General features: G+C 47.5%; 1 protein-coding gene across 3 annotated transcripts in view; it reads right to left on the reverse strand.

The window, feature by feature from the left end:
* Positions 1–1184, reverse strand: part of ASXL1 (ASXL transcriptional regulator 1) — a 68603-nt gene extending 67419 nt beyond the window's left edge. For all 3 annotated transcript variants that reach the window (XM_032604544.1, XM_032604545.1, XM_032604543.1), the window contains exon 1: positions 1072–1184. In XM_032604544.1, the coding sequence (XP_032460435.1) occupies positions 1072–1128 (57 nt within the window). In that variant the 5' untranslated portion in view covers positions 1129–1184. The remainder of the gene's footprint in view (positions 1–1071) is intronic.
* Positions 1185–20343: the final 19159 nt, after the last annotated feature.

Here is a 20343-nt window from a genome sequence, read left to right on the forward strand (position 1 = left end):
TGTTACTACTGTCATCAGCAAGATTTTATAAGAACATGTCTCAAAGTGTCTTAGCTTTGTGGGTGCAAATCCAAAAGGAAGATATTTCACTTGCAAGTCCTCTGACACTTTGAGAACAGAAAATTCACAACCCCCATTACAAGGCAGCTTCAAATACTCAAATTACTCTCTCCTTTGCTAAGTCCTCAGTGAGTATTATCTTCAGAGACACTTGGTCTTTGCCCAACACTTCATGTATACATGCACCAGGACACTAAGGAAGAGAGAACACACGCATACATTCTTTGCAAAGTGTAGTTAGTTCTCTGCAGAGTGCCTGTTTCCAGTCTAGCTTGTGAAGTCCGGTCAGCAGAATCTCAGAAGTGTGGTACGTGGGCCACCTGCTTTACAACCAACCCGAGAAGCTGGTTAAAATGAAGATATTCAAGCTCTACTCCAGAATCTCAGACTCCGTAGGTCTTAAGTAGGGCCCTAGGATGAGCATTCCTAACAACCTCCCCAGGTGTCCCCACAGGACACCAAAGTTTGAGAACCAAGGCTCAGGGTTCAAGCTAGGAGTAAGCATTTGCTTCCCTCCACACACCTGGTTTAGATTGCGAAAGCTCAAAATGCCACTCGCGTCCTTGAAACTGGGGGTTCTTTCCAACCCCTGGAGTCAAACGCACCACCCCATTGCCCACCAGGAAGCGAAGGAGGAGCTTCCGACCCTTCCCGGAAACCTAACTCCCCCGAGTGCATAAACGAAGCTTCCCCAGACCCCCTAGAAGCTGCCAAATAGTGGGGGAGGGGAAGCGGGGGCCCCGCCGCCCGGAGGGGGAGGAGCCGGCCTGCCAGCTCGACCCCTCCGCAGGAATTTAGAGGGGGGACGTGCAGAAAAAGGCGCCACCTCCGACCCGGCGGGGGACCTCTCCCCACCCAACGCCTTGGGGGATTGTCCCTTTCCAGCAGAAAGGGTGGCCCGCCCCCTCCTACAGTGGGCAGGGCTTCGCCCCTCCCCCCTCCCAGTGGGGGGTGCTCGGCAAGCCAACCCCCCACGCCCCCCATCGAGCCCCCCTCGGCGGCCCGCCTCACCAGGCGCGCGGCCTCTGCCCACGTGCGCTCCTTCTTCCTCTTCTGTTTGTCCTTCATCCTCCTCCTCCCCGGCGGCGGCGGCGGCTCCACGCGGGACCTCCGGGCGGGGTGGGCTGGGGCGGCGGCGGCGGCGCGGGGCGGCGGCGGCGGCGGCGGCGGCGGCGGCGGCGGCGGCGGGGGGCGCGTGGCGGCGGCGGCGGCGCGCGAGAACTCGGGTGCGGCCGCGGAGAGGGGGCGGGCGCGCGGGGACCGGCTGGCGCTAGACCCGGCGCGAGGGCGGCGGTGGGGGAGGGGTGGCGGCTCCACGCGCCCGCGCTGCGTCAGTCGCCCGCGGCGGCGGCGGCAGCAGCGGCGAAGGAGAAGGAGGTAGCCCCGCGATCGCTAAGGAATGCGGCGGCTCCGCATAACCACGGGGTCAGAGGTCACGGCTCCGGCCTCCGCTTTCCCGCTCTACTGCGAGGCCAAGACCGGACTGGCGGCGGGGCGGGAAGGCGAGACGCGGCTTTCCCTTCGGCGCCCGGGTGTGTGCGTGTCTGCCGTGGGTGTGTGTGAGTGTGTGTGAAGAGTGAGGAGGGGGAGTGTGGGGTTTTTTTTTTTTGAACAAAAACAAACCGAAAGGGCGGCTGGGAGTCGTAGTCCCGGCTGCCTCTCTGGCCTCCCCCGCTCCGGAAGAATATGGCTGAGTGAAACTCTTGGACCACACTTCCCAGCGTGCCCCGCGGCCCGTCTTTTCCGCCCTCCCCTCCCTTCCTCTGCCCCGCGCAGAGCTCGGTAAGGAAGGGAGCCGGACAGTCGTTCGGGAAAGGGGCTGGGCGGAGTCTCGCGAGGTGCGGGAACTGGCTGGGGGCCTGAGGCATTCTGGGAGGCGATGCTGGGAAGGGGCGGTGGCCCTGTGCCCCACTACCGTGAGCTGTGTTTAACCCCTTCGGCGCTTCTCGCCTTGGGGCCGCCACGCGGGTAGAGCGGGGGCATCGAGAACTGGTAGCTCGACTTCCAGCGCCCACTTTGTGCCTCTCTCCGTCTGAGCGGTTTTCACTGACACTTCTTGTAGGTAACAAGAGACAGGACTTTCCCTTTTGGTCCTCCCCTAAATGACTCACTGCCGCATAATAATGAGACAAAAAGATACTCATACCAGTAAAACGGTTATTTCACGATTGATGAACCTAGACAGTTCTCCATTTCCTCCTGTGCTTTCATGCCGCTATGTGTTTGCAGAAGCTTTATTTGCAGAAGCTGCACACGCAGCCTACAGCGTTCATGCCACCTGGTGAACTTGGTGATACGATTACGGGTTGTGTGAAGAGCTTGGACTTTGGGGACATACTTACCAGAATGCACCTGAGGCCTTTTTAGAGGCAATATCCTGAAGGGAACACAGAACCTGGAGTCAAACGGACCTAGACCGGAATTCTGGCTAAGCCACTCCATGGCTATCAGCCTAATACCTCACAGCATTATTGAGATTAAAATCAACACAAAACACCTGGCAGGTTGGAAGAGAGTGTGAAGGGGGACCATGACATTAGGTCCATATAATTTGGCTCCTGACATAAAGCAAGTGTTTAATAATTGGTACCAGCTGAGGGGCAATGGGCACTGTACTTACCCTCTCTGAGCCTTGGTTGCAGAGCATGAAATGAAATGATGTCCAGAGTACCCAACACATATGTTTTCTGTGCCTATTTGTTGAACCGGTCAACGTCCAGAAACATTCCTAGAATCAGTCCTAAACTGGATAGTGGCCAGTTCTTTAAAATTAGGGAGGAAGGGTCAATGGCCACATTTGAAAGTTATCCCAGGGTGAGGAAGCATACCCTCCACTCCCTCGTGTTAGCGCAGTGCTTAGGGAAGATCAACACGTGCTGCCAAAGCCTAACATCATGGAGTTCAGTGCTCCTGCTTCTAACACTCGTCACACAGAAGACTTGCACGTCCAATAAACAAAACCCTGCAAAGTGAATAGACTGTAGAAGGTGAAATAGGCATGTTTTTTAAATCTTCTGTCTGCTTCTAACTTCACCCCAATAGGGGGAAAGGAAGAACCCCACCTCCACGACCAAAAAATTGTTTGACCTGATTTTTCACAAAGGGGTGGTGGTGGTGGTGCTGGTTTAATCTACAGCAGACGCAGTGACCTTTGACAAGTCATTTGGCTTGTTTCAAATGTTTTCTTCTTGAGTAGCTTCATCCCCCTCTGACCTCCAAGGAGTCAACTAGAGAAGATTCATTCTAAAATTTACATGTTTAGTACAGGCACTGTGGTTGGCAGAATAACGTCCTCCTCGCCCCCTCCCCCCCCAAAAAAATTAAAACTGTCTATGCCCTAGTCCCTGGAACCTGTGAATATGTTACATTCCATGGCAAAAGGGACATTGCAGATGGAATTAAAGACCATAAAATAGGGAGATTATCCTGGATTATCAGGGTGGACCCAGTGTAATCACATGGACCCTTAAAAAGCAGAAGAGGAATGCAAAAGAGATGCTTTGGAGAGAAGAGGCAGGAGAAGAATCCGATTCGAAGCTTGAGAGGAACTCAACCCACTGTTGATGAGGGGGCCATGAGCCAGGGAACGTAGGCAGCCTTTAGAAGCTGAGAACAAGCCCTGTCAGCAAGTAATGGGACCTCAGTTCTGCGGCCTCATGGGACTGATCTTTCAAACCTGACTGAGCTTGGAAGCAGGTTCTCCCCACCCCAACCCCGGAATCTGCAGAGAGGAGTCCAGTCCTACTAACACCTTGATTTTAGCTGTATCCAAGAACCAGCTAAGCCACACAGTCCAGACTTCTGACCCACAGAAAGTGTGAGACAGAAGGTTTTAAGCCACTAAATCTGGTAACTTTTTACAGTAGCAAAAGAAAGCTAATGTAGGCAGGCACCGTGGAAACGCCTTTAAGTTTTTCAGTCAATTCTGCCTGGCTGTCAGTTGGGTCAAGCCATGGGGGAATCCAGATGTGAATGTTCAAGGTCTCTGCCCTTGCAGGATCAAACGGAAACGAATGACAACATCATAGTTAAGTGGTAAAAGAGTATGTTCAGAGGACTATACAAGATGTGTGTTAGAAAATTGGCTTTAGTCACTAATCCTTAAATAGCTGTCATTTTTTAAGTTAATGACACCCATGAGTGTATTCTCTTGTCACAAGCACCAAAAACAAACCTATACATTTTTTTGGTGTGTGTTTTTCTGTTTTTAATCACAGTGCTTTTATTACAGAATTTCTTTGAAGTCAACACAGGTGCCACAGGACAGTATAAGATAAACGGGACTGATATCCAACCCTGCCCTGTTTGGGGGTGAGTCAGTGTTTTCAAACTGCACAGTTATGAGCAAAGCATACATTCAGGAATCTGAATAACAAACACACCACCAGCAGACCCAAGCATTTCCAAAAGGACACATACGACCCTGGAACCTCACTATGAGATAATGTATTGCCACTGGCTTTGGACTTCAGCAGGCCTGGGTTTAAATCTTCTTGCAGTCATTCTCCAGCTGTGTGGTCTTGGTCAAGTTATGAAAACTCCCATTGACTCAGAGCCATCAATTTAGACAATGGGGTACATAAACTTAAAGGGTGGAATTGGGATTAAATGGGACCTTTGTAAAACACCTTGAACACAGTAGACTCACTAAAGGCCAGCTCTCTTTGCCACCAAGAAGGTTTAGAGTCTGAAGTGTAAAAAGTGTCTCATTTTTATACTTCACTGAACCTTCAGTGAACCCTGAAACAGAGTTTGCCACACTAACGAATGTTCTGTCCCAGTGACTCTGTCCCCATTTTCAAATGAAGTTGAGGTTCAGAGAGGTCAAATTACCTCCCTCAGGTCCCAGTGAGATCACCTCTGCTAAACTTCCAGCATAGCAGATGATCCACAAATGTGCACCTCTCCTGGTACCTCCCACATCTCATTTCCTTGTATGATTTCTGGTCTAATGTCTGTGCTCTTGTTAGCATCTTCTTGAGGTCATTATCACACCCCCAACATCTGGCACAGTCTTGGCACATGGTAGGCACTGAATCCGGATGACCTTACTCAATAATTACTTTATTGGACAAAGTCCCTAACTACTAATTTCCCATGGAATAAGCCCTATCCAGTATTTGGAACCTGTCCAGGCAGAATTGGTAAACAGTGAGGCATGATTCACCCAAACAGACCTATGCAAGTTGTAAAGATGCTTAGAGATGGAGACCTCCTCACCTCACTGTGGTCATTAGGCACAGAATCTGCCCACGTGATGGGCAGCCCTCACTCAGCTTACCTGCCATTCACCATCACTTAAATCCATTCCTGTTTTTTCAGTCTCCCATGAGGCTGAAAACGTGTTTAAATCCCATTTTACGCCACCAAAATGTTAATAATGGTTACTTCTGGTTTGTGAGACTACAGCCGATTTGGGGGGAAGGTGTTTCCTACAAAGTATTACTTTTTTGTGTGTGTGTGTGGTACGCGGGCCACTCACTGTTGTGGCCTCTCCCCTTGTGGAGCACAGGCTCCGGACGCGCAGGCTCAGCGGCCATGGCTCACGGGCCTAGCCGCTCCGCGGCATGTGGGATCTTCCCGGACCGGGGCACGAACCCGTGTCCCCTGCATCGGCAGGCGGACTCTCAACCACTGCGCAACCAGGGAAGCCCACATTATTTTAATTGAAAAAAATTATTTTTCATCTAAACCACAAAACAAAGTGCTTAGATTAAGGTGGCAGATATAATGTTTTTCACTTCTTTACACTTGTCTGTAGTTTCCAAATCTTCTAGAATGAGTATGTGCTACTCATGCTCATGAGTATGATGAAAAAAATAAAGATTTTAATGCTTAACCGTATGAGAACACCTTTAATAATACTTCTTTTCATTTTACTTAAGAAGATTTGTGGGGGGCTTCCCTGGTGGCGCAGTGGTTGAGAGTCCGCCTGCCGATGCAGGGGACAGGGATTCGTGCCCCAGTCTGGGAAGATGGGCCCGTGAGCCATGGCCGCTGAGTCTGCGCGTCCGGAGCCTGTGCTCCGCAACGGGAGGGGCCACAACAGTGAGAGGCCCGCGTGCCGCAAAAAAAAAAAAAAGATTTGTGGGATCCCCTCCCAAATGGCCTCAAAGGATGACCTGAGCTAGTTTTTACTAAAAGTATAGATAATAAAAGCCCTCTGCCTGATTCTTTAAGGTTTTCAGGTGGAGATTTCAGGACCCCATTAAGGAGCCCATCCCAATTTTCAATATCTCTTAATACTAAAGAAATGTACTCATCTACCATAAATCTTTCTCATCTCAGTATAAGGCATTTCCTCTATTCCTTCTCTGTGAAGAAGGAAAAGAAACTTTAAAGTACATTTAAACACCAAAATTTTAAGAGTGGTGCTAATTTGATGAAATTGGGTTGTTTCTTCATTTTCAATTTTTTATACTGAAAACATTAACTTACACACTGCCTCAAATGGCCTTTGTTCCCCCTCCTCTTTAATGATTGCTAATAACTGAATGTGAAGTTGAGGGTTTGAATAAATGGCTTTCACAGGCTTTGACTCTTGAATATCACAACCCACCATGTGAGCTGAGTAAGAAAATTGGCAGGGCCAGTAAAGCAAAGGAGTTTTCCCCAAGATCACACAATTAGTTGTTGCTGGAGTCGAGATTTAAACTTAAAACTCCTCATTCCAAATTCCTTCTAAGGCACTGTGGTAGCCAGCCTCCAAAATGCCCCCCCGCCCCCCCCCCCCATGATTCCCAGCCCTGACATTCATATCCTTTTTAGTCCCCTCCCACTTTGAATAGGGCTGAACTATGGAACCAATAGGATATTTTGCAAATGACCACGTGTGGCTTCTGGGGCTAGGTCATAAAAGACACTGCAGCTTCTGCCTTATTCTCTTAGATCACAGGCTCTGGGGGAGGCCAGGCACCCTGTCGTGAGGACACTCAAGCAGCCATATGGAGAGGTGACGTCTACACGGCCAGTAGCCCCAGACAAGCTTTCAGGTGACTTCAGCCCTGGCTAACATCTTTTTTTTTTTTTTTTTTTTTTTTTTTTTTTATGCGGTACACGGGCCTCTCACTGTTGTGGCCTCTCCCGTTGCGGAGCACAGGCTCCTGACGTGCAGGATCAGCGGCCATGGCTCACGGGCCCAGCCGCTCCGCGGCATGTGGGATCTTCCCGGACCGGGGCATGAACCCGTGTCCCCTGCATCGGCAGGCGGACTCCCAACCACTGCGCCACCAGGGAAGCCCCTGGCTAACATCTTGAGAGATCAACCTCATAAGAGATCCAGAGCCAGAATCACCCAAATATGCTGCTCCTGGGAACTGTGTGAGATAATGTTTACTGTTTTAAGTCACTAAGTTCTCAGGTAATCTGTTACACAGAACTAGACAACTGAGAAAGACAGTGCCTCCCTTCTGCTTAGTTTGTACGTTCTGTGAAAGCTGCTGAAAATCAAGGGACCCTCTTTCTGGACAAGCTTTACTTACACCTATGTATACAAAATTCTTTATAGCATTTCAGGGTGTGCCCAGACCCTCTGAAGCCAATATAGTAATGCTAGTAACAGTAGTACTCCCCCTTTTCGCAAAGGCTCAGAGAAATAAAACCACTTGTCCCAACTTGTGGAGCTACTATATGCCAGAGCCAGGATTGAAACCCAAGTAACCTAACTTTGCACATACCTCACACTCTTTGCCACCTTGCTCCTATGATCCTGGAGCCCTAGGTTCAGAACCACTGCTCTAAGCTAAGTAATCCCATCCCTTCTCTAACTTCTGTATCCTTCCCCTTCAATTACAGAAGTTGCATTTCTTTACCCTATTTTAATTGCAGTTCCTAAGTTATCCACTGCGTCCTAGTTCCCACCAAAGAGACAAAGTCAAGGTCACTGACTCTGAGGGCACCCTGGTCTAATGGAATCACAGATGTGGAAACAAATAACTACACACATTCTTAAGACCCACCATCAATTTTGGACAAGGATGAAGTAACAAACGCTGGGAGGGCAGACTTCACAGAGCTGGTGATTCCCTGGTTCTTGAAGGCCCAGAGGAAAGAAGACTGGCTCAGGGGAGTTCTAGGTAGAAGTGACAGTGAGTATGATGGGGGAAGGGGGTGACAGCCTCCACGTGTGTATGAAAGTACAAGTGTGTTCAGTTGGGGAGGGGTCAGCAGTCCAGTGGGGCAGGAGGACCCATGGGCAGAAAGGTGGGCTGGGGCCTAGTAGGGGCATAAGGGAGGGACAGGAGGTAGATCTCCAGGCTGAGGAGTTTTGATTGCCTCCTGTAACTACCAGGAATCAACAGAACTCTGATTTGAGCTCAGATACTGGCTCTTACCCAACTCTGTGGTCCCAGACCCAACAGCACAGGGCCTGACACAGAGCAGATGCTCTTTGTTTGCTGAATGGATACGTTCGAGCAGGACTGGGTGCTAACACTGGTCTGCAGGGGAGGGAGAGCAAGACGGGTGCAGTCGCCCCAGACTCCTCCTTGAATGTTTCTTCGGCAAGGCCTCTGCTGCCCTACACTCACTAAGTCCTTTACGCTCCCATAGCATCCAAAGCTTCCTTCAAAATGTAATGAGGAAAAATATAATTCACTCTTGACATTAATAATGACTTCCTCAATGTCTGCTCCCCAATTAGACTGTCAGCCAGATAAGGTCAGGGACTGTGGGCCTATTTACCGTCCTGTCCTCTGTCCTAGAAGAGAGGCTCTTCTATCCCAGAAAACAGTAGTACAGCATGGGGCACCTTCTTTAATTGGCACTGATAAGTTAGTACTGATACAAGCCCTGTGCTGAGCCCTGGGGACTAACAGTCCAATTGGACACAGTTCCTGCATCATATAGATGGATTTCAAGTGATGGCAAGTCAGTATGGGAGGTGCCCTAGTGATAGAAACCTGGGATGCTCCTGGAGCTGAGGGAAGGGGATATCTCAGAGCTGACACTATGTAGAGGAGAAATTATTTCCCAAATCAACAATTATAGGGCTTCCTTGGTGGCGATGCAGGGGACACGGGTTCGTGCCCCCGTCCAGGAAGATCCCACATGCTGCGGAGCGGCTGGGCCCGTGAGCCATGGCTGCTGAGCCTGCGCGTCCAGAGCCTGTGCTCCGCAACGGGAGAGGCCACAACAGCGAGAGGCCCGCGTACCGCAAAAAAAAAAAAAAAATTAATGAGTAGATACAGAGAACAGACTGGTGGTTGCCAGAGGCGGGGGTGTGGACAAGATGGGTAAAGGTGGTCAAAGGTACAAACTTCCAGTTATAAAATAAGTCCTGGGGATGTAATGTACAGCGTGGTGACTATAGTTAATATTACTGTATTATATATTTGAAAGTTGCTAAGAGAGTAGATCTTAAAAGTTCTCATCACAAGAAAAAAAATGTGCAACTCCATATGGTGCTAGATGTTAACTAGACTTATTGTGATGATCATTTTACAATATACACAGATACAGAATCAATATGTTGTACACCCTAAACTAATATAATGTTATATGTCAATTATATCTCAATTTAAAAAAATGAATAACTTTCTTATGTACTAAGAAAGTCACATTCACAACAACAACAAAACTTACACCATCTGGAAATAAAGTTAATATAAAATCACACATCTTATATAAAGAAAACTATAAACTCCACCAAGGAGCATAAAGTCTTGGACCAATAAAGAGCGCAGCTTGCCTCAGGCTGGAAGACCCTATAACGTGGATATTCATTATCTCAAAATTAGCCTATCCAGTAAATGTCATCCCAATCAAGATCCCAGTGAGATTTTCTTGTCAAAGTGATCCTAAAATTCAACTGGAAAAATAGATGCATCGTTTTCATAACAAAAAGACTGAACATTTACTGACAACTTGCCATGTGCCAGACTCTGGCCCAAGGACTTCCTATGCATCGTTTCATCTCATCTTCACAAAAACACTGTAAGGTAGATACGGTTACTATTAACTTTAAACAGATGAGGAAGCAGAGGTTCAGAGAGAAAAAAATAACTTGCCCAAGATTACACAGCTAGCAGGTGGCTGACCTGGGATTAAAGCTCAGCCTGGCTGAACGAATGAATGAACCCAAACTCTGCGAATTTAACCACTCCGCCATACTGCCAAAAGAAGTTTGAAGATGAATGAGTTGGGACTTGTTCTACCAGATACTAAAATGCATTAGGTAGCTACACCAAACTAAAACAGTACAGTTTTGACAAAGGAACTGACAGACCTATTAAACTGAACAGAGTACAGAAATAGAGCCAAGTGTATAAGGAGTTATAGTGTACAATAAAGGTAACATTTCATATTGGTGGAGAAAAGATGGAAGTCAATAAACGGAACGGGACCACTGGGTAGCCATTTGGAGAAAAATTAAGTTGGAGCTCCATCTCCCTCCCTAAGTCTAAATTCCACCTCTTAGATCAAAGATGTACATGTGATAAAAGAAACAATAAAAGCATTGGAAGAAAAAAACAAGGGAATGTTTTAATAATCCTGGAACCGGAAGACTTTCTAAACATGTTATAAAAGTTTTTTAAAAATCCGTCCAGTAGGGCTTCCCTGGTGGCGCAGTGGTTGAGAGTCCGCCTGCCGATGCAGGGGACGCGGGTTCGTGCCCCGGTCCGGGAGGATCCCACATGCCGCGGAGCGGCTGGGCCCGTGACGCATGGCCGCTGGGCCTGCGCGTCCGGAGCCTGTGCTCCGCAACGGGAGAGGCCGCAACAGTGAGAGGCCCGCGTACCAAAAAAAAAAAAAAAAAAAAAAAAAAACCGTCCAGTAAAATCAAGTCAAGATTTGACTTTATAAACTTAAAACTTCATATGTGGCAATAAAATACCACACACAAGGTTAAAGACAACCAATGAAGTGGAGGAAGATATCTGTCACATACATGACAAAGAGTTAAAATTCCTAATAAACAGGGACTTCCCTGGTGGCACAGTGGTTAAGACTCCGCACTCCCAGTGCAGGGGGCCTGGGTTCAATCCCTGACCAGGAAACTAGATCCCACACGCGTGCCACGACTAAGGAGCCAGTGAGCTGCCACTAAGGAGCCTGCCGGCTGCAACTGGTATGGTGCAACCAAATAAATAAATATTTTTTTAAAAGCTTCCTAATAAACAAAGAGTTTTTAAAAGTCAATAGGAAACACCTGAATTAGAAAAATAGTCAAATAACAATGGCCTAAAAAGGCAATTAACAAAGGATCACAAACGGAAATAAATACTTGAAAATATTTTCCACCTCATTAGTAATATTGGAACTACAGATAGAAACAAAATTGAGATACCATTTTTCAAGAGAATTGAAATTTTTCAGACTGGCAAAGGTTGAAAAGATTGGCAGAACCTAGTGTTAACAAGGATATAGGGAAATGGGCATAATTTATGCACTGCTGGTGGGAGTGCAAATTCATATAGGCATTTTGGGAGGCAGTTTACCAATATGGGACAAAATTATAATGGGAAAACCCTTTGATCTAGTAATTCATTTATAGTGATGTATCCTAGGAAGGAAATTAAACAAGTGAACAATGATCTATATATAAGGTTGCTTTATACAGTATTGTATAAAACAAAATAATCTGAAAATGACTTCAACGACTATCTACAGCGTTAAATAAATTCTGGTATTCCATACAATAGATTACTAGGAAGCCATTTATTTATTTATTTATTATTATTATTTTTTCCTTCCTTTTCTTTCTGCGGCACGCAGGCCTCTCACTGTTGTGGCCTCCCCCGCCGCGGAGCACAGGCTCCGGACGCGCAGCCTCAGCGGCCATGGCTCACGGGCCCAGCCGCTCCGCGGCATGTGGGATCTTCCCGGACCGGGGCACGAACCTGCGTCCCCTGCATCAGCAGACGGACTCCCAACCACTGCGCCACCAGGGAAGCCCCCTAGGAAGCCATTTAGAATAATAATATAAATCCATATTTATTAACTGGACATATGTCCATAACATATTATTGAGTGAAAACAGGACAGGTGTGTACTATGGACCCATATATATTATGAAGGTCGAACTAAAAGAGTTTGCATAAAGAGATATCTAAAAAACTGGCTATCAGCTATAAGAAACAGAATTTCCAGTGATTTGTAATTACTCCTTTAAGTGTTTTTGTATTGTTTGAATGTTTTACCATCAGAATATATAACTTTTATAATCAGAATATTCAATAAAGGTTGCTATGTTTTGATTTTGAAATAGCACTTAACACTTATTATACAACCTAGGAAATTTATATTATCACATTTATCATATATCAACCCTACAAGGAAGGTATTATTCATTCATTTTACAGGAAGGGACACAATCCAAGGCTCAGAAAGGTTAAGCAACTTGCAATGGAAGTATCAGGATTTGCACACAGGTCTGGCTGACACAAGAGCTCTTTCCATAATGCTGCACTGTTACTAATAATTAATAGTGCTATTAATATTTAATAATATATGCCTCTTATTGTATGCCTATTAAGTGACAGATCCTTGATGGATGTTTTCTTACATCCTTCCAGCAACTCTTGAGAGCAGCGGGGTGGGTATTAACCCTCCTACCAAGGTGCAATAGCTTGCTTCGGGCAATAAGTGCTAACCCAGGTTTATCTAGCTCCAAAACCTCCCTGCTCCGTTTTGCCACATTTCCTGCTGATCTGGTAGAATACTGTCTTCACCTTGAGACATTGTTTGCCCCGAGGTCTTTGCTCTTCTACATGTCCTTGCATCTCCATCTTGTAGCTCTTTGGATAGATTATAGTGCTTAAATAGAGATTATGTATTTGACCATAATGCAAATGTTTTCTTTTACCATGCAGTATTTAAACAAGAATGTCGTGAAGTCTTAGTTTATCTGCTAATTTTATCACTCGGCTCAGAAGCCTTGGGGTCTCCCTGGACAGACTAAAACCAAGGCAGCCAGGATCCCACACAGTCTAGCCCAGAGTGCCCTGGGCTCCCTCCATTCACACTCCTGACCACACCCCTCCTGGGTTTTTCAACATAAAAGCCCCAGCATCCGGCAGCAGGACTGGCCCAAAGTGGCATTCAGTAAATGCCAGCTGAAGGGAGGAAAAAGGAAAACTCTACCATGAGAGACAAAGATTTCAACCAGGCAACTCGAAAGGGGCCTTGGAGGCTGAGTGAAATTTAACTGAGCGGAGATGAGGGTAGGCTTAGATGAAGGCAACATGCTCGCAAAGTCACCTGGAGATCCACCTCCAGGCAGTGCTGTCCAGCTTTACAAAGTGCTTTCATATAATAATCGTAACAGCTACTGTTGACAGGATGCTCGCCACATGCCAGGCGCCAGGTGCTTTACACATCTGCTTTCTTATTCATGTATTTTATTTATTATGATTATTATTGTCTTTATGATTAATATTTACTTTCTGTCTCTCTCCACTAGCTCCACACAAGCTCTAGGGGAGCAGGGATTTTTTTCCTGTTGTGTTCAAAACAATACTTACTGCTGAATACATTACTGAATCCTCCACGGAGCTCCACAAGGTAAGGAGGACTTTTCATCCCCACTTCACAGATGAGCAACCTGAGGCTTAGAGGGGACAAGTGACTTTTCCAAAGGTAGAGATCCAACAAAAGGACAAGACTAAAAGTACATCCGTGCTCTCTCTCTCTCTCTCTCTCTCTCTCTCTCTCTCTCTCTCTCTCTCCATTACCTCTGCAACAGCCTGGATTCAGAAATGTCCATTTCCGGCCTTGACGTTGGGAGCCGCCACCTGTCTTACTTGACTAATAATGACAACCACTCATTGAGCAACACTGCCCACTCACTGAGTACTTGCTACAGGCCAGGCACTGTTCCCAGTGCTTCACACATTTTGACTCAGAGCAACTTAGGAAGTACCTGCTATGATGCCTTTCTGGTAGTTGAGGAATCTGAAGCCCCAGGGAGGTTAAAAAAAACTTTGCAATAATCATACAACTAGTCAATGGTGAGTTCAGAATTCACAATCCAGCAGTCTGGGTCCAGTGCCCACGCGTTTCACCACTGCCCACGCTGCCTTCGTAAGATGGCAAAGCAGGAGTCAGAGCAGTGGGGGAGGGCTGGGATTTCTGGAGCACTTACTAAGGCCAAGGCCACTCGGCCTGGCCTGTTAGGCATGCTCTCCTGTATTCTTTTCACGTTCTCTTTCCAACCTCATAATCACCCTGTGAAGTTACAAAGATGAGGAAACGGGGAGTTCTGAGACCTTAAAAGCACCAGGCAGATGAGATAGAGAGTACATCAGTGGGTTGCCTAGGGCTGTGGGGTTGGGAGGAAATGGGGAGTGGCAGTCAATGGGTACTTTCGGGGTGACGAAAATGTTTTAAAATTGGTGGTGGCGATGATTGCACAGCTAGGTGAATATACTAAAAAGCAATGAATCATACACTTTAATGGGCAAATTGTGTGGTAGGTGAATTATATCTTAATAAAGCCTTTTATCTTAAAAGTGGGCTGGGGGGGCACATGGAAGGGAGTGGCAGAGGTGGAATTTTCACCAGCTTCAGATCAAACACTTTGGAGCTACTGTTGCCTCTTCTTTTTCTCTCACCTCTCACATACAGTTATCAGCAATCAGCATGCATCTTAAGACATCTTACCACTTCTCTCCACCGCTCCCACTGCCTGGTACAAGCCACCACCTCTCCTCCCAACCACCGCTCCCCTTCCAGGCGGCCTCCTTCCTCTCCCCTTGTTCCCTCTGCTCTGTTCTCACAGAGCAGCCAGAGGGATCCTTTTAAGCATTCCTGTCGGATTTCCCTCTCTTACTCTCCACCTCTTTTGCTTAAAAGCCTCCAATGGTCTAAAAATAAAATTCACTTACAATCCAGCCTTGGTCCCCCACCACCTGTCGAACCCCACTGCCTACTAGCCACACTTTGCTGTCCCCAAACACAACCTCACCGCCAGGCCTCTACACTGTGGTTCCATTTCCCTGTAATACTCTTCCTCCCAGTACCAGATACCTACACGCTTGCTCCCCAGTTTCACTCAGGCCTCTGCTCGAATAGAACCTGTCACCACCACAGAGAAGCCCCGGCCAACCTCACAACCTCCCAACCTAACCCAGCCACCCCCCCCCAGTTCTTCACTCTCTAACCCCTGCCCAGCCTTGCTGTCCTTCAGGGCACCTCTGAGCACCTGACAGTCCATTCTTTTTTGTTACCCATCTGTCTCCCCCACTAGAATGTGCCAGCCCTGGGAGCAGGAGCTTCATCCTGGACCCCGAGGACTAGAGCGATGCCCACAACATAGTAGGTACTCAAAAAAATGAAGAAAGGAATCTGGTGCTAAAGCCCTGGCTCTTCTCACTGCCCCAGGACAACCAAGCAAAGAAGACGGATCCCTGCGTTGAACACACCCCTCACAGAAATCTGCGCCCCCCCCCCCCCCGCCCCCAAGCACGCTCTGAGCACCGGATCTGAGCCACTGATCACTTTGAATTGTACATATTTGTGAATGACGATACCTCCCTACCAGAATGGGAGCTCCGGAAGCCCTGAGCCATATGTAGCCCATGACATGTGGCACAAAGTTTGAACAGCATTATGTAAATCTTTTGTTCACTGGCCAAAGAAGATAAATTTCAAAACCAGTGGCAGAAGTTTAATTTCTCTGTTCCTAAACGTAGCAAAGGAAGCACCTTCCATTCTGCTACCCTGAAAAATGCCTCAGCCCCATTCCTAGGGAACCAAGCCAAGTCAACCCTTGGAATGCCTTGGGTTCTGAGCTGTGCCAGGGAAAGCTCCTTGCAGAATGGAATTTGCCAACCGAGCCCAGAAAACCTGTGTGAACAGCAGGCAAACTTAAAGCAGCACTTAGTGAAACTGCTTCCTGTTATCTCAGAGAGAAATAGTAGCATGAGAGGCTGGCTTAAGGAGAAAACGCTGCAGTGCAATAAATAGGGCTGGGCGTCACCCCCGCCCCCGACAAACACCCCCAAAAGCCTCCGAGGGCTGCCCCTCTATCTACAGGCTGTGCCTTGGAGTTGAACCCCTTCTCACTCTCCACTCCCAGCGCCCCAGGCCTCGGGTTCCCCAGCATGAGCCCCGTGTCTCGTTCATGCTGCTGCCTTCGTCTGGCATGTCCTTCCCTCCTCTCAGGCGAATGAAACCCTACCCGATATTCAGGGGCACCGCTCAAATGCGGCCTCCTCTGTGAAGCCTTCCTCCACCTCTCCTGTCCTATCGCTCCTTCCTCTGACAGAAAACACTCTGTCCTGAGCTGTGGGTGTCAGCACCGACCCAACTAGCTGATCCATCTAAGTGTCAAACCTAAGAAGACAACAGGACACGCCCTCAGGGAACTTATTGTCTAACTGGGGGAGACCAACGCAAAGAAATACATTCGTCGCAAGTTGGGGAAAGGGCTAAGAAGGAAGCACGGTTTATTTAGTGAGAGACACCACACAGCCAGGTGGAGATGGGGGGAAACCAGAATGCGTGGTTGGGGAAGGCTTCTTGGAAGAGATGACATTAAACTGGTACCTGATCAATGAGTACGAGTGAGCCAAGCAAAGAGTGGAGAGAAATTTCCAGAGAGAGGGCACAGCACATGTGAAGGTGTCACGGCATGAAAGCGCTTGGCATAACCCAGAACCAAAAGGAGGCCCGGGAGAGCAGCGGGAGGAGAGGAGGCTGGCCTTCTCGGAGGTCCTAACCACTCTGAATCACCGTCCTTCGGTGTTTTTGTCTCTCCCCGCCTCAGAAGGGCTGGAGAGCATTTCACTCCTCTTGGTCTCCGGTACAGAGCAAGACACCTGGCACTCAACAAGCATTCAACAAGTTCCTGTGGGCTGCACTGTCCCCAGCCACGCGGGTGAGCCACTTCTCTCTCTGCCCGTTGCCCCGCCCCAAAAGCCAGTCCCCAGTCAGCTCGCCTAACCGAAGCACCCGGGGACGGTTTACCACAGGCTGCTGATAGAAACAGAGGATGAAACAGGAGCAGCTGTGAGAGCTACAGTTACGTCCTTGATAAATGCCACCGACAACCCAGTTGGCAGATGTGACCACCGCATAGTCCTTGGAGACCAGATTCTCAGGGTAAAATTCAATCAGATGGCAACTCTAGTACAAAAGGACCTGCCAAAATCACGCGCCCCGAGACAAAATACCAGTGTGAAGTTCAAAACAGTTTCCAAGGTCAACTGTTTTTATTCACAGTACTTCTGATGATGAAATGTATGCGTTTTTTCCCTCCACCCGATAAGTAAGTCTCTGATTCTCCAGACACCAAGGGGGTGTCCTACAATTCAATTCAGTACTGACACTAACTCCCAGTATTTCAGGACTTGGTCCCACAAGACTGCCCCCACTTCAGACGCTAGTCCAAAGTCCCAGGTTGCCACTTGTACCTCTGACCAACCAGCTATAACTGTCGAGGGTTTCCACAGTCCTGTCCTCAGGTTAAATAATTACTAGAATGAATGGCTCACGGAACTCAGGAAAGCACTGTAGCTACTATTACCGGTTTACTATAAAGGATGCAACTCAGGAACACCCAAATGGAAGAAATGCATAGTGCAAGGTTGGGGGAAGAGCGCGGAGCCTCCCTGCCCTTTTCGGGCATGCCATCCTCCCAGCACCTTCGTGCGTTCGCCAACCTGGAAGCGCTCCAAACCCCCATCATTTAGGGGCTTTTATGGAGGTTCCATTAGGTAGGCACGATTGATTGAATTATTGACTATTGGTGATTAACTCAATCTACAGTTCCTCTCCCCTCCCTGGAGATCAGGAGGGGTGCTGAAAGCTCCGACACTAATCACATGATCGGTTCCTCTGGCAACCAGCCTCCATCCTGAAGTTATCCATGGGTCATTTTATTAGCATAATCTCAGGTATGGTTGAAAGGGGCTTGTTAGGAATACCAAAAGATACTCTTATCACTCAGGAAATTTCGAGAGTTGTAGAAGTTTTGGGGGGATAAAGACCCTATATATTTCTTACTACATCACAAAAGGTTTGAGTAGTTTCTTGATTTTTTTTTTTTAAACAACCCGGAAGATGAGAAGACAACTTGGTGAGTCAGCAGAAATTTCCAAGTTGCCCAGCAACCCTGCCCTGTACCTCCCCTGATATATAGCCCCTGACCCACCCAGATTTCTGCCACTTTCAAGAACACACTCAGAATTCTTCAAATCACACTCTGAACCCTTGCTTTCTGGCTAATGAGTTTTGATCTGTTCTCAACCAATAATTATACAAGCTAAGCTAAGCTAACTCATTTTGGAAAGAAAGGGGGCTATAGGGACATTACACATAGTTTGAGGCCATCTTATGAAGAGTTAAGAATCATTTGCCTATAGGCCACCGTCTTCTCTGTGCTCTTCACATTTCTTGTTGGTATATATATTTTTTAAGTCCTCTACTAAATTCTGTTCTATAGTAGTTCTCCATGCTTCCCCCTAGTGAGGGTAAAAAAGGACTGCAGATAACTTCCTGTGAAATTCTACTTGTCTGTTACACGAGGCCTTCACAAACGCTGTTCCCTTTTTTTTTTTTTTTTTTTTTTTTTTTTTTTTGGCGGTACGCGGGCCTCTCACTGCTGTGGCCTCTCCCGTTGCGGAGCACAGGCTCCGGACGCGCAGGCTCAGCGGCCATGGCTCACGGGCCCAGCCGCTCTGCAGCATGTGGGATCTTCCCGGACCGGGGCACGAACCCGCATCCCCTGCGTCGGCAGGCAGACTCTCAACCACTGCGCCACCAGGGAAGCCCCTTTTTTTTTTTTTTTTAATAAATTTATTTATTTTTGGCTGTGTTGGGTCTTCGTTTCTGTGAGAGGGCTTTCTCTAGTTGCGGCCACTCTTCATTGCGGTGCGCGGGCCTCTCACTGTTGCGGCCTTCTCTTGTGGAGCACAGGCTCCAGACGCGCAGGCTCAGTAGTTGTGGCGTACGGGCTTAGTTGCTCCGTGGCATGTGGGATCTTCCCAGACCAGGGCTCGAACTCGCATCCCCTGCATTAGCAGGCAGATTCTCAACCACTGCGCCACCAGGGAAGCCCTGTTCCCTCTTTAAACAAATTCCCTTCCTTACCTTCTTGTCCAGATAACTCCTTGTCCTCTAAATCTCACTTTATGCCATTTCTCCAGAAAGCCCTTCCCTTCTTTACTCGCCCAATCCAGATTAGGCCCCTGTTACTCTCTCATAACGTCTTATAATATCACTTTACGGCATTTGTCATGATTTGTAATTCTACTTTTGTGTGCATTAGGTTACCATTTACCCTGCCTCCCTCCCCATTAAAGCACAAGCTCCATGCAGGCAGGGACCATGTTGCTCACATCTCTATACCCAGTGCCCAGAACAGCATGGCACATAGTAGGTACTCAACATGTATTTGTTAAGTGATGAGCAGCTTCTCTACAGAGGCCTAGGGTTTTCTAAACATAATATGCCCAGTACTAGCTTCTAGTTTCTTAGGATACAAATTGTTCATGGTGTCTTCTGAACACAGGGTCCTGTCACAGCAATAACCATATTTTATTATTTTTATTATTTTTTGGCAATACCGCGTGGCATGCGGGCTCTTAGTTCCCCGACCAGGGATTGAACCCGGACCATGGCAGTGAAAGCATGAAGTCCTAATCACTGGACCACCAGGGAATTCCTAATAACCACATTTTAAAATGTCTGCTCTCACCCACATACTTGAGTACTTGCTGCTTTAAATGTAATGCTAATCCTCCACAATGGCCCTGCCAGGTGGGGATTATTGGCCCTATTTTACAGACAAGGACCCCAAGGTTCAGAGAGGTAAACTAAATTCCTCATAGTCACACAACTAGTAAGCAGAGGCACAACCAGGATTCAAGCCCAGCTCGGAGTCCACGGTCTGAGCTCCTTCTACTGAGTCCCCACTCCTCAGACAGGGTACATGACCCCCAGGGGGACACGCCAGCAGGCCTGAGCATATGAGAAACCGTAAGACCAACAAGTGACCCATTTCTGGTATTTTTTTTCTTGATGGTAAATAACATGAAATATTTCTGCGTTAAAAAAAGATATATATTTTAAAGTACAATATGTAATAAATTTGAAGAAACATAAAAAACAAAACACAGAAATTAAAAGAAATTTCCTGCCTGTCTCAGGAACCTTCATGGAAAAACATGAGAAGCACTTGTCACTCTTTCTTCATTTCATGTCCCTTTACCTCATTGCCATATTTTTAAAATACCAACATTCCAACTCAATCTTCATTTTCCATTCCCACCCTCCTTTCACTAGAAAAATTCAAATGTTTAGAGAAATGGTCAGTGTGTCAGCCACAGGCAAGTAATTTTC

This window comes from Phocoena sinus, chromosome 15, assembly GCF_008692025.1.
Source record: "Phocoena sinus isolate mPhoSin1 chromosome 15, mPhoSin1.pri, whole genome shotgun sequence".
Taxonomy (NCBI): domain Eukaryota; kingdom Metazoa; phylum Chordata; class Mammalia; order Artiodactyla; family Phocoenidae; genus Phocoena; species Phocoena sinus.